Consider the following 18,920-nt stretch of genomic DNA (forward strand, 5'->3'; position numbering starts at 1 on the left):
GTCCTACATCTATGTCTGTCTCCTCAGCAATCATGACTCGGAGTTGCTACATCGCAACAGTAGTTTTACCCTACGACTCTTCCATTAGCTGTGGTCCAGAGATCAACTCCACTGACACAGCAACAATCTTGAACTAGAAGCTCTCATCCTGGCCGTCTCCCACCGGCAGAGCACTCTCTGTCATGCCCAGTTGACCATCTCCACTGACAACATTACCGTGGGATGGTGTCTGAGGAATCAGTGTACTCTCCACTCTCAGTCCTGGTTAAACCAGACCTTCCGATTCTTCGACAGATTGGACCTGCTATTCCTTGTTCAACTCATTCCAGGTTGCGAGAATGTTCTGGAAGACGCTCTGTCCAGGCCGGAGAAGGTGGCTCCCACCGAGTGGCAGCTACACCCAGAAATCTTCTCCAGGATCTGCGGAACGATTGATTCCCCAAACATGGATCTATTCACCACATCTCAGAACTGCCAGCTGTCTACTTAGATTTCACTGGTGCTGGATCCGGCAGCAGTGGCATTAAACACATTCTGCCTCCAGTACTCCTTACCAGGGTTCTTTAAAAGATCCAGGCCACTTGGAACCGAACACTGATTTGGTCGCAACTTGGTGGCCAGCCAAAAGTTCGTTTGTAAACCTCCAAAACCTCGCCAGAGACAACCCTCTGGAACTTCCGTCGTTGCCCAATCTTCTGTTCCAACCACACAGTCGGTTGCCACACCCGAACCCCGCACGGTTAGTCTGCACACTTGGCACATCTGCAGAAATCCCTAGGAGCCAAGGGCTATACGGCTATGGTGATCAAGGTTATTGCTTTAGCCCATTTTCCATCTACACGGGGATTGTATGATGACGAATGATGTTCTTTTCAGGCTCAGACAAACACCAGGATCTGATGACAGCATCACCGCAGTTCCTGGCCGAGTTCCTCCTTTACTGAAAGGTCTTCAGCAAACAAACAAGCAAACAAATCCTTCTTTACGTGCGCAGCCCTCGTTGAAAGGCTCTACCATCTCCACATGCTTGGTCGCCATCAACTCTGTTCTTGCCATCCCGAACAATCAGAGAATGACGAGCTGCAGTTGTTCTGTCTTGAAGACCAGAAAGCCAAGTTCAGACCTCCTGCATGGGATCTGTTTGTTTGTTTGTTGTTTAATGCCACATTCAGCAATATTCAAGTATAATCGAATCTGAACCAGACAATCCAGTGATTGATATCATGAGCATCAATCTATGCAGTTGGGATCAATCACATGCTTCAACGAGCCTGACCATCAGATCCCATTAGTTGCCTCTTACGACAAGAGTAGTCGCCTTTTAGCAAGGGTTGCTGAAGACCTATTCTACCCCAGATCTTTACGTGTCACTTGGGATCTAAATGTGGTCTTCAGACCCTTCAAACGGCTCTCTTTAAACCACTCAACGTGTTTTCTTTTTCTGTTCTTACCAAGAAAACAGTGTTTTTCCTGGCTTTGACTAGCTTCTCAGGTCAGTGAGCTACATGGCCTCGACGTCTCCTGTGTCCGGTTCGGAAGCGGCACTCATGGCGCCATTCATCATGGACTGTGCATGCATTTCATTGCAAAGAATCACCTCCCAGACAGAATACTATTTCCCTATGGCTCCGGGCGGTCATCCTTCAAGCTTCTAAAGCCATTGGATAAGACCCACATGAGATCAGGGCGGTCGCATCTACCATGGCCCTTCACAGTAACGGTCATGGAAGGCTGTTATTGGCAATCTGACACTTCTTCTCCAACCACTACCTCCGTGATGTAGCCTTGGAAGATGTTGCCAGCATTCACAGTTTTGGTCCCCTTGTTGTAGCCCAACAGGTTACCAATCCCCAAAGCCACTGATTCTTTGATACCCTGAGTGGGGCCCATTGACCCCACCAGACTAGAGGTCTCTACTACGTTTCGCATTCACTCTTAGGTCATTCCTAGGGACCTAGGGATTCATTGATTTACTGTTCTTATTTGATGGTTGAGGTTTTGTGTTCTTTTATTCTTGTGTTGAGGGGGTGGGATGTTTCACCTACATAAAATCAGACAGTGAATCAGCCATCTGGGACCATATCAGCAACTGTCTTAATCACAACCTCAACAGGGACAACGTCCAAATCCTCTCCAACAACCTGCATTATATCACTAAAAGAAAACTAAAAGAAGCAGTCCACAATCGCCACCACAAGCCATCAATCAACAGAGATCAAGGCTATTTCATCCCAACCCTCTACTATGAACTAATTAAGCAATAATCACCACACCTATGCAAACGTTTCCTGTTTAATTGGCTTCATGTCCCATTGGCTTCAACCTATGTGTTCTCTGTCCATGTTGTGACAGTATTATCCTTCTGTTGTCATTACTGACTCATGTTATCCCACTCATGTATGTATTTGTTGTTACTGTTAATCCTCCACCTTCTATATGTATTCTGTACAATGTCCCTCATTCAGTCTTGCTTGACAACAGTATAAGGATCTATACAAAAACATCGCTTTTTACAGTATTAAAGAAGTTGTTATCCATAAATTGTGTCTACTTTGTCATCCGACAACTTCTATGTAGCCTAATACCTATCAAACGGGTTCATCAAACCTGGACAAGGTTTTCTTATGGATCACATCTGAAGGTAGGCCAACCGGCTGTGCCATCTGATAAAGATGCATTAATGTGTAATGCAGGATAAGTTGAACACATTTTAGTAAAATCTAAATAGTTTTTACTTTTGTATACTTATCCTGCACTACAAAGTCTAAGTGCCCTCTCTTCACTACGCTGCCTCCCCACGAAGTTTCAGATGTTGTGTTTCAAGCAGTTATGTGTATTGATGTGAAGTCATAACTTCCGGGTCACATGCGGACTGTGTGAGGGTGCTGCCTCTACGTTTCTTCAGAAGCTGGATCTCAAAAAGTGCATCTTTCTGTCAGAACAGCAGTAAATGCATTAAGGAGTAATGCAGGATATGTATACAAATGTAAATAATATTTAGATAAAATTTCTATATCTATCCTTACTTTGTTCCTTGACAGAGATTTAAAATTAGACAACATTCTCCTTGATGCGGAAGGCCACTGTAAGATTGCTGACTTTGGTATGTGCAAGGAAGGAATGTTCGAGAACAGAACTACGCAGACATTCTGTGGGACGCCAGACTATATTGCTCCAGAGGTGAGACATTCAGTAGCAAGAATAGGAAGAATATCTTCGGGATGCTTTTTTAAGTTCCAAATCCCCTACAAACCATGTTTTTGTCAAAAGATCACGATAGTGTTAATCTTGGATTTAGGAGTTCCATGTGTGTCTGGGTGTACATGGATTTAGTAGAAGAATGGGCTTGAGACTACAGGACTGTACAGGACCATGCAGCTTGGAAAATCCTGTACAGCCTACAATTGACACATGTAACAATTTTATCATTACAAGTTACAGAGAATTATCTCTGTGAAATATTATGTGACAATTAGTTCTTCTTGTGCTGGCTATAACATCCTCAGTATGGCGAACAGGGTCAGTTCTAATATGACAAGCACCGGGATGTAATACCCATACAGGCTGGCCAGCTGTTTTGTTTGGGTTTTTACAAGTTAGCAAGTGGCAGTCAACAAGCTACTTTCAACAATCAAAAACTGTTGACATTTTTATTCATTTGCTAAGCTAAGGCTGTGAGAGAAAGTTATGTATATTGTGTTTGCTAGATTCTGCAAGAGCTGGAGTATGATGCGTCTGTGGACTGGTGGGCACTGGGGGTGCTCATGTACGAGATGATGGCAGGCCAGCCACCGTTTGAGGCAGACAATGAAGATGACCTGTTTGAGTCTATACTTCACGACGATGTGCTCTACCCGGTCTGGCTCAGCAAGGAGGCAGTAGCCATTCTCAAAGGGGTGAGAATTTTCTTCTGCATTCAAGACTGTCAACTTATCATAACCCAATGGGAACCTGGATTAGAATAGCTCCCCAACACCCTATTGCTGTCATGAGAGGCACTAAATTGGTTCGGATAATGGATTTGGTTGATTGCATGTCACATTATTCCTTGATGGCCTGGATGTTGCTAATTATTATAATATTGTTACTGACATTTACCATGATGTACTGCTGATTGGGGCGTTAAACAACATATAGAATACTGCTGATTGGGGCATTAAACAACATATAGAATACTGCTGATTGAGGCAATAAACAACATAAAGAATACTGCTGATAGGGGCATTAAACAACATAAAGAATACTGCTGATTGAGGCAATAAACAACATATAGAATAGTGCTGATAGGGGCGTTAAACAACATAGAATACTGCTGATTGAGGCAATAAACAACATATAGAATACTGCTGATTGGGGCATTAAACAACATAGAATACTGCTGATTGGGGCAATAAACAACATAGAATACTGCTGATTGAGGCATTAAACAACATAGAATACTGCTGATTGGGGCAATAAACAACATAGAATACTGCTGATTGAGGCAATAAACAACATATAGAATACTGTTCATTGGGGCATTTAACAACATAGAATAGTGCTGATAGGGGCAATAAACAACATATAGAATACTGCTGATAGGGGCAATCTACAACATATAGAATACTGCTGATTGAGGCAATAAACAACATATAGAATAGTGCTGATAGGGGCGTTAAACAACATATAAACAAGTAAGCAAATCTACCAATCTTGCTACAAGAAATGTGATGACATGTGATTATTCTGTTTCAGTTTATGACAAAGAACCCAGCAAAGCGACTAGGCTGTGTTAAAACCCAGGGCTGTGAGAAAGCTATTCTCATTCACCCATTTTTCCATGAGAAAATTGACTGGGAGGCATTAGAACAGCGGAAGGTGAAACCGCCCTTCAGACCAAAAATTGTAAGTACAATTTCTCGTCCATGTATGTTTCATAGTAGCAACAGTAACAGAAGACTAGCAACAAATACTCCTGCAATATTTAAGTAAAACAAAAAATCCTCTTGACGAAAAGAACATTTCAAGCATTGCATGTTCCTTTTTTCAACTATGCCCTTAAGTCATATCCATTGCCACTCCTTCTCCAGTTCTTTTCTGAATGAAATACTTTGTGCGTTCCAGAAAAACAAAACGGATGCCAACAACTTTGACCGGGACTTCACGTCGGAGGAGCCTGTGTTGACACCGATGGATCCAACCATGGTGAAGTCCATTAACCAGGAAGAGTTCCGGGGATTCTCGTTCATCAACCCTGACTACGGCAAGCTGGACCTAGAGGGCGCCACAGGCACATGTGCTGCTGCCTCTTCGGCTGTGGGGACAGGGCACTAGTGTCTCCCACCCCTATCTACCAGCACCCCTCCCACAGACAGACCGACAGACAGATGGACACACAATGGCCCTACATAGTTATTTATTGAATCCCAGTTCACTCTGAGCATTGGAGGTCCTGAGATGTATGTTTGAACTGTGAAGCCGTCTCTCTGAAGGGCGGACAAATCCAGCCGCTCTGTCCTTCAGCCGCTGCGGATGGCACTCTCTCCTGTATTTATTGATTCCATGGCCTCAGAATCACTCCTGATATCTTCATGCTGTGTAGGAGGTATGGAGGCACAGATGGAACTGTTTTAACTTTGGTTTATTGTCTATCAACTATTGGACGGCTCCACCACATAACATGTTTATTTATTTAAATCAAGTCTTCTTTGTTTTGGGTTTTTCTTCCTGAGTGAGAATGAGTCAGTTTGATCCCGTTGACCACTGATAGTTAAGGCTTTTGTTATTTCACATGATGATATTAAGTTTATGGTGACTCTAAGCCCTGTGTTCATTTTGTTATGACTGATTCCTCTAAGGTATCAAGTATTACTTGTCATAATACATGCTCAGCATTTCTTCTACATACAGTTAATGAGGCTGCAGGCAATTGTGGCCGGGGTCTGCCCAATGTTTAAGAATCATGGAATAATGGGATTCAGAGCTGCAGTGATTGTTCAACCAAGTTGGTGAATGATGTTGGCCTCATTTCCTGAGTCCATTTAGACAAGGCGGTTTCAGACTCTGGGATGCTAGATCTCCCAGCTCCCTCCTTTTTGCAGCACTTCTGTCGCCTTCAAGTTTTTCTTCTTTTCTTTAACCTTGGTGTTGAGCCTCTTAGATTTGATAATGAGCTATCAGAGAAATCTGAGGCAGCATTTTATAATAAATATCCCTCAAATAATTAAAGAAAATGCATAATTATATCCTCTACTTGTCCCCTACCTAATATATTTATTCTCCAGGAAGATGTAAATCAATAGTGTTCTGTTGTATATGAGAATGTTATTCTTAAAGCTGTACAAATCCAGTGATGTAAGGAGCTTTGCATTTGAATGTTCTATTATGGCATAAAATGTCAGCTAACCTCTTTTATGCTAAGTCCAATTTTTTGTGCAAGTTTGCCTGACAACCGTCATTAAAAATCTCTCATTTCTCCATTGTTAATGAAAGTTGGTGGAAAGCCTGTTCAATTTGCCAAATCATAATATACAATCTGTTGTTCAGTGTCCATGCATGGTTGACCTGTTGGCTACATATCAATGTGGTGGCCATCTTGCAATGTGACCTATTTTTTACATTTAATACTGTTATCTCAACAACTCTCCCCTGGTCTTTTTGACAAAGATTATTCTTGCATGGTTGGGACACTTCCGACTGAATGTAGTTAACTTGGTAACTAACTGATCAGTACAAAGTAAGATTTGTCCTCTTCTGCTAATGTCTTTTTATTCATTCATTGACTACCAAACACTACACATTTAGATATAAATTAATCCGCTCCAGGTTAATTCCTATTTTATGAAAAAAAGTATTCCATAGAAGATGATGACTATTCATAGGAATCCTGCTTTGCCATAAAGCCCAGGGCTAGTATTGTCATATTGTTGCAAGATGTCCTTCATCTAATGCATTGTCAGAGTACTGACTTTTCATGTGCAATATGGGTATTTTAGCATCAAGACAGTTGTGTTCCTGTTATTATTATTATTATTATTAATAATTGTTTATGAAAGCTGTAGCTATATGCATATTAAAGACTCTATATTCAAGTTTTCATGGAAACAGAATGACGATGATCTGTAACACGATATTCCTGGCCCATCTGTGAGTATGGCCTTGTGCTGCATTTGTCAACTCATATGTTTATTTAAAACTCATATTATTGAGATAAACATTATTTTACTATTTTTCCTTGAAATATTGCTTTTCTCTTTAATATGCATTTGGTATGTCATGAGAAATAAGTTTTTCACAGGAGTGCACTATCTTTTTTGTTTCTCTATTATATATAATATATTGTGAATACAATGGCTTTTAGGCAGGCCTTGACTGTTGATTTTTTATGTGTAAATTATGAATATTTGTAAAAATGTTTGGTATGATACACCTGACACAAGTGACCACAGATAACCTAAGCATGTCCAATCTGCATTGTGTTGTTAGGCATGTGTTACTCGCTGATTGCACTAGGTCCCATCTCTCCTCTGTCTCTGTCTCTCTCTCTCTCTCTCTCCCTCTCTCTCTCCCTCTCTCACACACATACACACACTGAGTAGGGGTGTTACTATTAACTACTTGTATCAGTATTTTATTGAGTCCTTCACAGGAACGTTGTGTGCATGTTGAACATGGTGTTGTGCAGAGACCAACCGTAGGGATGCAGTGAATCCCATCAAGGGCATTAGTCTCAACATGGGATACTCAATTTACTAGGATCAAAATTGCTGATATTAACACTAAGTGTAATTTATTTCTGTATCTTGGAGGAAACATGCTGAATACATACATACTTTCTGAAAGATAATGTCTCTGCACCTAAACAGTAGATAATATGCTGATGGCCGCAAGTTGAGCAACCATGCATACATTGGACTCTATCGTGGTAGAATTATTAGAGATACCTACTAGTATATCATTTATGTGCCAAAAGTAGCATTAAACCTGAAAGAGAATAATTCTGTTAGATTAATTTACCTAATAAAGGTAGAGATCAATGAATTGCTTCTATCATTTCAGAGTAATGCCATCAACTGGATATCAAGTGAAATAAGTACAGGACACATCAGAATTGTTCAGGGTATAACAGGCTGCACTGTAAAAGGATAATATTAACTTTGTCCCATATGCTTCATGTTTTAAAATTGTTTGTTCATGAACTACGTAATTTTTTGTCCTGTTAAACATGTCATTGCAGTTGCGAGAGAAAAATAATTTTTTATTTCAAAAGTTAAGGAAATGCAGTTCTGTGAGGTTTCTTAATCTCTGACCCTCAGTATGTGATAGTCTCATTCTAGGTTTCTTAATCTCTGACCATCAGTATGTGATAGTCTCATTCTAGGTTTCTTAATCTCTGACCATCAGTATGTGATAGTCTCATTCTAGGTTTCTTAATCTCTGTCCATCAGTATGTGATAGTCTCATTCTAGGTAGAAAAAGTTTGGTAAGTGAGAAGCTTAATATTTAATGTACTTGTTAGAAGTATGAATGTTTCAGGAGAAACCTGAAACCAGATGAACAACATTTGATATTTGACAATTGAAACACCTTGTTCTGTTGGAGCTCAATCTCTAGCCAACTTTTTCATTATTCATTAAGGAAATCTAATCCTGCAGCTATTCTTGGTGAGAATATCCCCGATTTGTGCAATATGAGACATATTTCCTACAAAGCCAGCATACAGAGGGTACCTTTATGACATATTGGCTTGCTCAATGTATAGTATTCCCAAGGTGCAAATCCATCATGGATATACTAGAACATATATGTATTTTCCTGGTTTAAGCAAAGTAAGAGCCAGATTGTGAACCACACTGTATTAAGTTGTTAAGTTCATAGCAGACTGTACAGGTGACAAGTATGTTGTTTCTGTGGTGAGTTGGGTCAGTTTCTGTTTTCACTGTTATGGAGCAAGGACTCTCCAGAGCAATCTATGGTAGGGCTGTGCAGCAAGCTCAGTTCCCCACCAGCAACACCTGATCTTCAGTTTAATCACTTCTGTCCACACATCACAAACATTTCAATATGGGTCTAAGATGAGGCCAGGGGCAGTAGGCATCATGGATGTTGCAGCTGGGACTGTATGCCCTCAGCTTGCCCTGCGCATCTATGTGTTGCAATCCTTGTCATGGTCTCATCTCTGAAGTAATCATACCACTCCTGTAGTCTGTGTGGTGATGTATCTCTTCCTGCCTCTTGACACCTTCTTCACACCACCACCACTACAACAACCACCACCCGATCCCATATCCCACACCACACAGCCTGTGTGGTGATGCATCTCTTCCTGCCTCTTGACTCCTTCTTCACACCTCCACCACTACAACAACCACCACCCGATCCCATATCCCACACCACACAGCCTGTGTGGTGATGCATCTCTTCCTGCCTCTTGACACCTTCTTCACACCACCACCACCACTACAACAACCACCACCCGATCCCATATCCCACATCACACAGCCTGTGTGGTGATGCATCTCTTCCTGCCTCTTGACACCTTCTTCACACCTCCACCACTACAACAACAACCACCACCCGATCCCATATCCCACACCACACAGCCTGTGTGGTGATGCATCTCTTCCTGCCTTTTGACACCTTCTTCACACCACCACCACTACAACAACCACCACCCGATCCCATATCCCACACCACACAGCCTGTGTGGTGATGCATCTCTTCCTGCCTCTTGACACCTTCTTCACACCTCCACCACTACAACAACAACCACCACCCGATCCCATATCCCACACCACACAGCCTGTGTGGTGATGCATCTCTTCCTGCCTTTTGACACCTTCTTCACACCACCACCACTACAACAACCACCACCCGATTCCATATCCCACACCACACAGCCTGTGTGGTGATGCATCTCTTCCTGCCCTTTGACACCTTCTTCACACCACCACCACTACAACAACCACCACCCGATCCCATATCCCACACCACACAGCCTGTGTGGTGATGCATCTCTTCCTGCCTCTTAACACCTTCTTCACACCTCCACCAGTACAACAACAACCACCACCCAATCCCATATCCCACACCACACAGCCTCTGTGGTGATGCATCTCTTCCCGTCTCTTTGACATCTTCACAACAGACCGCCTTCATGGTCTAGTTGATAGAATGTCTGTGCTGCGAGCAAAAGGTCAGTGGTTTGATCCCTGGCCACATGATACCAAAAGACTCAGACTTGGTTCTTAGCATTAAGGGGCTAAAACAAGGACTAGTCTCCTCTGAGTCAAGTATACTGTGTGTGAGTCGGGTATCCATGTAAAACTGCTATATAAGTGCAATAATCTTGAAGGCAAGTTAAACCCCATTTCACCCCTTTACCACAACCACCGCCCCATTTTCGAAACCACACCCTGCAGTCTGTGTCATAGTGCATCTCTCCCTGTCTCTTAGCATACCAATCACCACTACAATAACAACAACCACACCACCCCAGTTCATATACAAGCCCAGTGGCCTGTGTGGTTGGTGCATCTTTCTCTGTCTCATCTCCTTCACACTCACCACCACCACCATAGTGGCCAGAGCCCATCAGCCGCCATTCATACATGCCATGGTGACAGCTTGTCCTCATCAACACAAGCTGTACAACAGATAGATTTCATTAACATTTCAGCCGTTTTCACTCAGTTGTGTTATATTGTATGCCTGACATGATCAGCCTAGGACATAGGAGGTAACCATGTGCCAGCTAGTCAACAATAACTTGGCGAAGCTTTGGGCACTCCCTCTTGCTTGCCAAAGAGATCAGATAGCCTTGATGGGTAGAATGTTTGCTATTAGTGAGTGAGGTTGCTATGGGGTCAGATACACACCAGCATAGGTACAGTGGGTAATGTGCAGTGCTGGAGCACTCTGTAGGACGACATTCATCATCATCACACCTTTCATCCTGGAAGATCTGATAACATTGTTGTACTGCCTCGCAGCAAGCCAAATGTGATAATACAATACAATAATTTTAGTCAATTTTTAAAGTAGTATAAATTGTGACTGTGAATACCATGTCTTTAATTATTTTATCTTGGCATAACATTATCCTATTTTAACTCCACATTTATTTTGATGATTTATTTTACTCTGTGCACAAAGGGGTAATGTCAACAGTCAACTACACTGGCATGGAACAATGTCAAAATCCATTTTTCGTTGAGAAATAAAGTTGTGTGATGAGGCATATGAGGCATCAGTAATTGTGTACGTATAGTGTTAATATTAAGTAAAACTGAAGACATCTTTCTCCTTCCTTGCATCCAGCATAGCCCTCCAAAAAGATTGTTGCTTGTTGGAGTGTATTTTGCACAATATTACACAGTATGCCAGACTGAAAGCCTATTTGTTGTTCCTTAATAAAATGTTTCTGTATGACATGCAAATTTTAACAGGCTTGAGCGAAACAGCTTGCTAAATTTCAGTTTCCATTGACATCCTATATTTGGCCATGGTTTTGTTCTAAAGAATCTCTGAAAATTGCATATGTGCTTTGATCTGACCAGGATACATTGGGAGGCTGGGTGCCCACCAGCATACCCCAGTCTCACTCAAGTACATGCTCAGGCCAGGGGTAAGGGCTGACCCCACTCCGGAGGAGGAGGATTACATCAACAGGTCATCAGGTGTCCAGTTGATTTTTCCTTAAACATATGGTATGACTTCACAATGGTATCAAATGTTAAATCTTCTCCAGGTGACTACAGATCTGAACTTGAGTAATCCGGGTAGCCTGTATAATGAGTATTACAATGCTCTCAGTAAGGTGCAGTGTTGGAAGACTGGGGTGTTGAGCAGGAGAAGATCTCACTTCCTGTTCCCATGCTATCAAGGCCAACAGAAACAAAATGGCAATTACAGGTTACAGTATGGATACTGATTCAATTCCAATTATACTTTCATTACTTGTTTGAAGATCTTCTGACCAGTTACTTAATGACACTGAGTTGATCAACACCACCAGTCTTCGCTGATTTTGTTCCTTCTGCATTTGCCTCATTCTAAGTTTACTGATATAACAAAAAATGGCTTAAATTTGGCAGTTACATGGCAACATTTTTGTCCAATATTTTGATGTTGTTTGTAATACTTGTATGTCCTCATCCTGATTGGATGATGTCCGAAACTTATATTTTGTTTTAAACCTTTTTTAAAAGTTACACTATTTATCTAAAAATATAATTTAAAATGTTTATACTGAACGTTGAGCAACTTTAAAATATATATGAATAAATATATATGAATAATATATATATATATGTTTAATGCTTGTCTAGGGATACTGAGGTCTTTTAACAAAAGCTGACATGCATGCAAGGTTATTGTGGCTCTCTGAGGGAGTATTTCCCACTTCCCACTCTGTGTGTCAGGCCCTCTGGTGGGAGCTTATGTAAGGTAGATGACTCTGCTATTCAGAGGTGAACTTACAATGAGGTGATATTTACTCATTTACTCGATCTTTATTGAAATTGGTGTCCTGCTACTGATGTGTTTCCATGTTGTTATTGTCGTATGCTATCTAGCAACAAGAGTGTGCCGTCACAGACTCTCAACTTGATAGAAAACAGTTTAGATCCACGTGTTACAGGCTAGTGACTGAAATAAATGCTTTTGAAATATAAACAATGCTTGGTTCTTCTTCTGCAGTTGTCAGTACAGTTACATTACATTTGTGTGATCAACAACTGGGTAGGCCATGGGGGCATTGAACACAACCCCCCTCCACTCTTTTTCCTTAAATGATATGCTGCTAGTAAGTTTCCTTGTCTAAATTTGTTGTGAATTTGGGAGGCCCAGTCCACCAGGCCATCACAATTTAATGTGCAGAGTAACATCCCTTTCTATTGCCAAGATCTAGTCATTTTGTTTTCTGATCTATTTCTATTTTTGGTGTGGCCTTTGATCTTCACATACATTCACTGCATCTCCCTAGAAACCAATGGGGGCCACAATTTACTGGGAAGAGTTGTGTACCTTAGAGTAGTGCCAGGATTTGATGATCATGGGATCGAATACAACGTTCACCCTAAGTTTTACTTTCTCACCATCATAACCATGCTATTGGTATGGGGTCTGTTTCCCTACTGTGACCTGAACTTGCACCACATCAAAGGGACATCAACTGAAAATACTCTTTTCCAGCGTTTGCTCTTTTTATCCTATGTAGAATAATGAGGAAAGTATACCTACCTGCTCTTCAACACACGCTTTATACAGTGGAACAAAATATACTACACTTAACTATTGAAGAGTCATCCACATAAACGTTAACCATCACCAGACATGTGTTGTATAGAGCATACACCTGAAGGTGAACCGGTTGTTACAAATTACAGTAGAGATATTTTGTAATGTTGGAACATGCATATTGTATGAAACTAATCAAATTACCGTGATTTTCTAATTGACCCTGTTCAGGCGCCAAAACGCTCTCGATCCTGTCATTCTGCACTAGTACCTGTTACCGGTCCGTTTAAAGGCATCACTGTCAAACGCAAACAGTAAAGCTGTTATGAAAAGTTTTCTCTCTGAATCCGATCGTGGTCGGGCAGTGTGACTACATGCGATTGCTCAACGTCTTGACAGGTGATTCAACATCACTCAAACCGTCACAGCAACAGGGGTTCAAACACAGACCCAACTGTGTCATTTTATTATCAGGTGAGCTCAGTGAAAGCTCTGTCCAGCACGTTGAAGTAGTGTAGAATTATTGTCCAACTGCGTGACACGTATTTACTGTAATAATAAATGAGACTATAGTCTAGCAGAATTTGAGTTCCACCACTGAGCAACTTCCAAAGCTTGAGAGATGGTCAGGTGGCATAGCTTTGTTTGCCAGTGGCTGAACTTTCATGTATTGATACCATGTATTTTTAATTTATATTTTGTGTTCCGATGCGACGTTGTATTTAAACTCCGACAATTAGCCAGTAAAATGAGCCTAGTGAGTGTGAAACATGTAGGGGAGGCCTCGGACGCTGTGGGTTCAACGCTGGATACTTGTGCCATCTCCTCTGCGGGTCAAGAACGCAAGGCTGGAGGCCCAACTTATACCTGACTGTGGAAGGGTATTAGGGCAACAGTCTAATTTTTTAATCTTCTATGTAGATAATACTTTTTTAACCTACATACATGTAGATAGCATAACCAATAAAAAAAAGTCCCGATAAAGCCATAATTTTGGACATCGAGACATGAGCATGATATACAGTATGCCTGTAATACTTATTTATTAATAACTAACACTTATTTATTAATAATCATTTCACATTTCACATTTCAAGAGGCCATAGCATGCATTGTACGTCACTGTATCCTTGGTCAAGGTTATTGACTCAACTTGTCCCGCTATGATACTCTCACAGTTGTTGACTATGATGTGGAATGCCCATTACGCATCTTTAACACTTACTTGGCAAATAAAATATATCATGAACATGTATATGAATAAAATTAGTTTACTGCAATCACCTAAACTGTCGAGTAAAAGAGACGTTACCAATCATCATTGTTTGTTTATTAAAAACAGTACCAATGTCAAGGAAGAGTCTTGTATTGTCGAAAGACATGAATTATCATCATTACAAGTTATGCCATGAATGAGAACACAAATGAAGGTATTGTGCCCACAGTTTGGAGGATGGGGTCGATTGTCCAGTAATCGATCAACCATGAAGTCTGAAATCAGCACATCAAACTCCCTGTAGTTCTTTAAGATGTCACGCTTGTCAGTCAGTACCATGTGTGCCTACCACGAGCACCAATGTGTGCCGAGCTCGACGATTCCTTCGGAAAAGATGTGAGATTTGATGCCATTCTGCTCCGAGGCCTGTGCTAACTGATCCGTGTTATATAAAGGCGACCTGGTCGTACTTTAATTTGACGGTCGTCTTGATCCCACAAGTGTTCTATGGATGATAAATCTGGTGATTGTGCTGGCCAAGGCAAGATGTTGTATGTTGAAAACAGGTTCCGTGGATTCTGTTGCAAGAACCATAGCACAACAGGGTAGAGAGATTGGTCAATGTAACGCTGTCCAGTGATGGTTTCCATCCAAAATCACCCGCTCTCCCATGCTTCAGCCAAAACTCCTTGAGACGTGGTCATGCCTTGCTCTTTAGGGTATATCATACCAACAGCTTGTTCTCTCTGTTGTCGGGTTATTTGTCACTATCCAACGGTTTGAGGGGGTAGAAAATAGGGTACATATGGCCTCCATCTGCTTGAAAAATAACTCAGCCTCAGTAAGAAGTCTCGACCTCAATATGGCCATCCTGACCAATACAGAATATTTCATTAGCAAGGCCATAATTTTTGACATACAAACATGACCATGACAGGCAGTATGCATGTAACCCTTATTTATTAATAATCATTTCAAATCTTCCAATTCAAGAGCCATAATAGTTGTTGACTGTAATGGAAAATTACCACTAAGCATCATATTCTCTAACTTGGAAACTGGCGAGCAAAAGAAACGTTCACAATCAACATTGTTTGTTCCTAAACGGAAGGGACTTGTATGGTCGAAAGACAAGAATTAAAAACATCTTTCCAAGTTTGCCTCACAGTACCCTATTGAAGTTTGAGATGCATCAGTTGTGAGGACGAATTGTTTGTTTTGGTCGGAATATGCAAGAATGGGGGCTGTTTTTAGGACTTGCTTGTTGGCATTTGATGAAACATTCGAAACACGCGTCTTTTTTCAGAAGGTTGTATAGAGGGGAGGCGATGGCAGAAAGGTTTGCTGCAAATTTGTGATAATACAAGGCGAAACCTAAGAAATGACACTCGTCATGGACATTTTTAGAGGGTGGGATCTGTGCGACTGAATCTATTTTTGAAGGATCGACATGGGTGCCATCTTTGCTGAAGATATGCCCTAAGAAGCAACTTTACATTTGCCTGGTTTTAAGTGAGCCCTGCTTCTTTCGTCTTTTGGAATACTGCCTTGAGGTGATTCAGATGTTCCAAAAACGTTTTAGAAAATATTATTTTATCTACAAATATTACTATGTAACGCGAAGTCATTTCTTTATTGGCTCTGAAATGATTTTGCAGAAATGCCATAAGAGCATTTTGAGGCTTTAAGGGAGGCGATTGCATCCAAAAACACTATCCTGTGTAATTTAAGCCTTCATGTGTGGTATTTGCCAAAAGCCACTAGTACAAACAACCCCACCAAAAATATTGGCTGAGGTGGTAGAGGGGCAAATATAGCTTTGGTAACTGCATTGATGCGTCTATAATCTACAGCAAAGTAGTAGCAGCTATTAACCATAACAATGGGAGAGTGCCATTGAGAAGAACATGGCTGAATGATATTCGCTTCAAACATCTCTTGCACCTGTCTGGAACATTCTTTCTAATGGATGCGTTTTGCCTATAAAAGGGAGACTAGTGGGTCTGGTGTCACATGTTTCGATTTTGTGATGATGTAAGTGAGTTTATCGTAATTCTGACCAATCAGAAGCAAAAACTGATACTTGTAATTGGAGAAATTGATTTTACCGTGTAGTTGGACTTTCAATATTTTAAATATGCTCTTTGGAACAAAAGCTCCACGACGTACAGGGGTATTGTTATGGTGCATGACTGGTCATGGTGTTGGCCAAGGCCGCCGCTTCACCAATGGCTTCGATGAACTATCGCCTGTCTCCCGTCCATCCAGTGTGCCTATAACGGACCACTAGCCTGGTGACTGTCATTCGGCTACAGCCAAAACTCCTTGCAACATGGTCATGCGTTGCTTCTTGATGTATCATACCAATGGCTTGTTCTTTCAGTACCTTAATCTCAGCATGTTTTTGTCACTGTTCGACGGTTTGGGTGTGAATGACCAGTACATCGTTCTTTTTATATCCATATCTTTGTAGGCTAGCATGCTGCAAGTGCAGCAAATGTTTTACTCCAAGCTTATGTTCCACTGATCTGGGTAATGTTACAGTGCATATACTCAGCAAACTAGTGTGGATGTGTTTGGGCGAATGATTCTCAATCATTTTGTAACGCTATTCATGGTTTGGACCCAACGTGTCCAACTTTCAGTTTGGTAACGTTTCTTTTTTCCGTTTCCATCCAAAGTTATGCTAATTATGTCAATTATCCACAGTCTTTGTAATAGAAAAGTACATTCCTCCAGTAGGTGTGAGTACAAACATGTCAAGTTGACTGGGTTTTGCTACACATGGTGTTGAAGAAAACCTTTTATTCATTATTTTATAAAATGCTTTAATATATTGCTGTTTTCGTTGTTCTGTTTCAAAATCATCCACATCTGTACAGTTATTAAGTTAAAGTGAACAGTGTGAAATTTTTAATATTCTTTCCATGGTATCTCAGCCCCTAAAAAGGAAGAAAAGAAAACATGAACCTACCCCCTAAACCCGGCCCCCCAACCAAATATCACATGGCCGCCCCTGAGTGCAGCCAAAGCTTCACTTCAAACTCTATGGATCTAGGTACTGTAGCACGTGCATTACTCAGCGAATTGTTTGGGTTGTGTTTGGTCGGTTGATTCTCAACCATTGTGTAACACTATTCGGGACTTTGATCCAGCGTGCGTTTTTTTTCAGTTAACTTCAAAAGCTATGCTATTTATGTCCATCATCAACAATCTTAGTATTTGAAAAGTGCAATCCTACAGCAATTGAGAGTACAAACATGTCAAGTTGACCAGTTGTCAGTCTTTTATTACCTAAAATGCTTCAGTATACTGCGATTTTCATTGCTCTGTTTTAAATTCACCTGCATCTGTACTGTTTTAGTGAACTAGAGAAAAAGTGAACATTATTTCCTCCCTCTCCCCCCCCCCCCCAATACCAAATGGTCCGCCCCTATCTGATTTTACCATTTAATCTATGGTATGATTTTGATGAGATACTCTTGAAACTCTCGGCACAGATATAGGAGTAAAACTACTGCATAATACATGTGTATGGGATTGAGTTCGTGTCAGCAGACATCAACAGTAGACAGTAATGCCCCAAGCTCAGGTTGACATTGTTAAAATAAGTGGGCTCACTTGAATGGTGTTTGTTTGTGTGTCAAGAATTTGTGTGTTTACCCTTTCAATTTTAAAGAACAAGTAAAGTCAACATAGCAACTTTATAGATTTTAATACTTTAGGGCATACTTTATCACAAATGCTCGACTAAAATAAAATTTCAAAAACGGACAAAACGTATATTGCGTACAGCTATGGTGGCCGAGAGGGGACATCGCTTTCTCGCTTTCTCGCGGTATAGCAATATTCCCCATTGGCCACTATATGGGTCGCTTACTTACTTACTTTGGAGATTTAACGTGCGCTTTCCGACTGATGCGTATTTCGCACACGGGCCCGGCCAGGCCATTTAATGTGTTTCCGAAAGGGGCGAAGGTGGCCTGTGCAACCCTAAGAGGGGGCTTTAGGGGTTGCTTATATATAATTTGGAGATTTTGAGATTTGGAATAGATGCCGATGGGGTTGGGGAGGAGAACTAAGGGAGCTGGGTATGGTGGATGTTTGTTTATTTATGTGATTTTGATTTGGTAGGTTATCATGTTTTTAGATGCGTTTTATTAGTTCCGTTTTGATTAAGAATACGCCTAAGGCCTTGAAGTTTTCTAGTTTATTTTGTGGGTTTAGTATTGCTTCTAGAGTGAGAGCCTTGTTTAGATTGAGGGTGGTTTGTAATGCGGTTCGATGTGTGAGGTAGTGTGTGCAGTGGATGAGTGCGTGTTCTGGGGTTTCTGGTTGTTTGCAATGTGGGCAGTAGTGTGTTTTTTAAAAAAAATTAGGTGGTTATTTAGGTTGGTGTGTCCTGTTTGGAGTTCAGTGATTACTCGATTTAGTCGATTTTTTTTTATGGATGGAGAATTTTTGGTTTGGTTAGTGGTTTGCTGAG

General features: G+C 41.1%; 1 protein-coding gene across 1 annotated transcript in view; it reads left to right on the forward strand.

The window, feature by feature from the left end:
• LOC139444134 (calcium-independent protein kinase C-like) overlaps window positions 1–12,632 on the forward strand; it is a 47,246-nt gene extending 34,614 nt beyond the window's left edge. The window contains exons 13-16 of the mRNA XM_071225037.1: window positions 3,042–3,180; window positions 3,708–3,896; window positions 4,735–4,884; window positions 5,104–12,632. Coding sequence (XP_071081138.1) covers window positions 3,042–3,180; window positions 3,708–3,896; window positions 4,735–4,884; window positions 5,104–5,313 — 688 coding nt within the window. The 3' untranslated portion in view covers window positions 5,314–12,632. The remainder of the gene's footprint in view (window positions 1–3,041; window positions 3,181–3,707; window positions 3,897–4,734; window positions 4,885–5,103) is intronic.
• The last annotated feature ends 6,288 nt before the right edge of the window (window positions 12,633–18,920 follow it).

This window comes from Haliotis cracherodii, unplaced genomic scaffold (genome assembly GCF_022045235.1).
Source record: "Haliotis cracherodii isolate W230 unplaced genomic scaffold, xgHalCrac1.p SCAF_5, whole genome shotgun sequence".
Taxonomy (NCBI): domain Eukaryota; kingdom Metazoa; phylum Mollusca; class Gastropoda; order Lepetellida; family Haliotidae; genus Haliotis; species Haliotis cracherodii.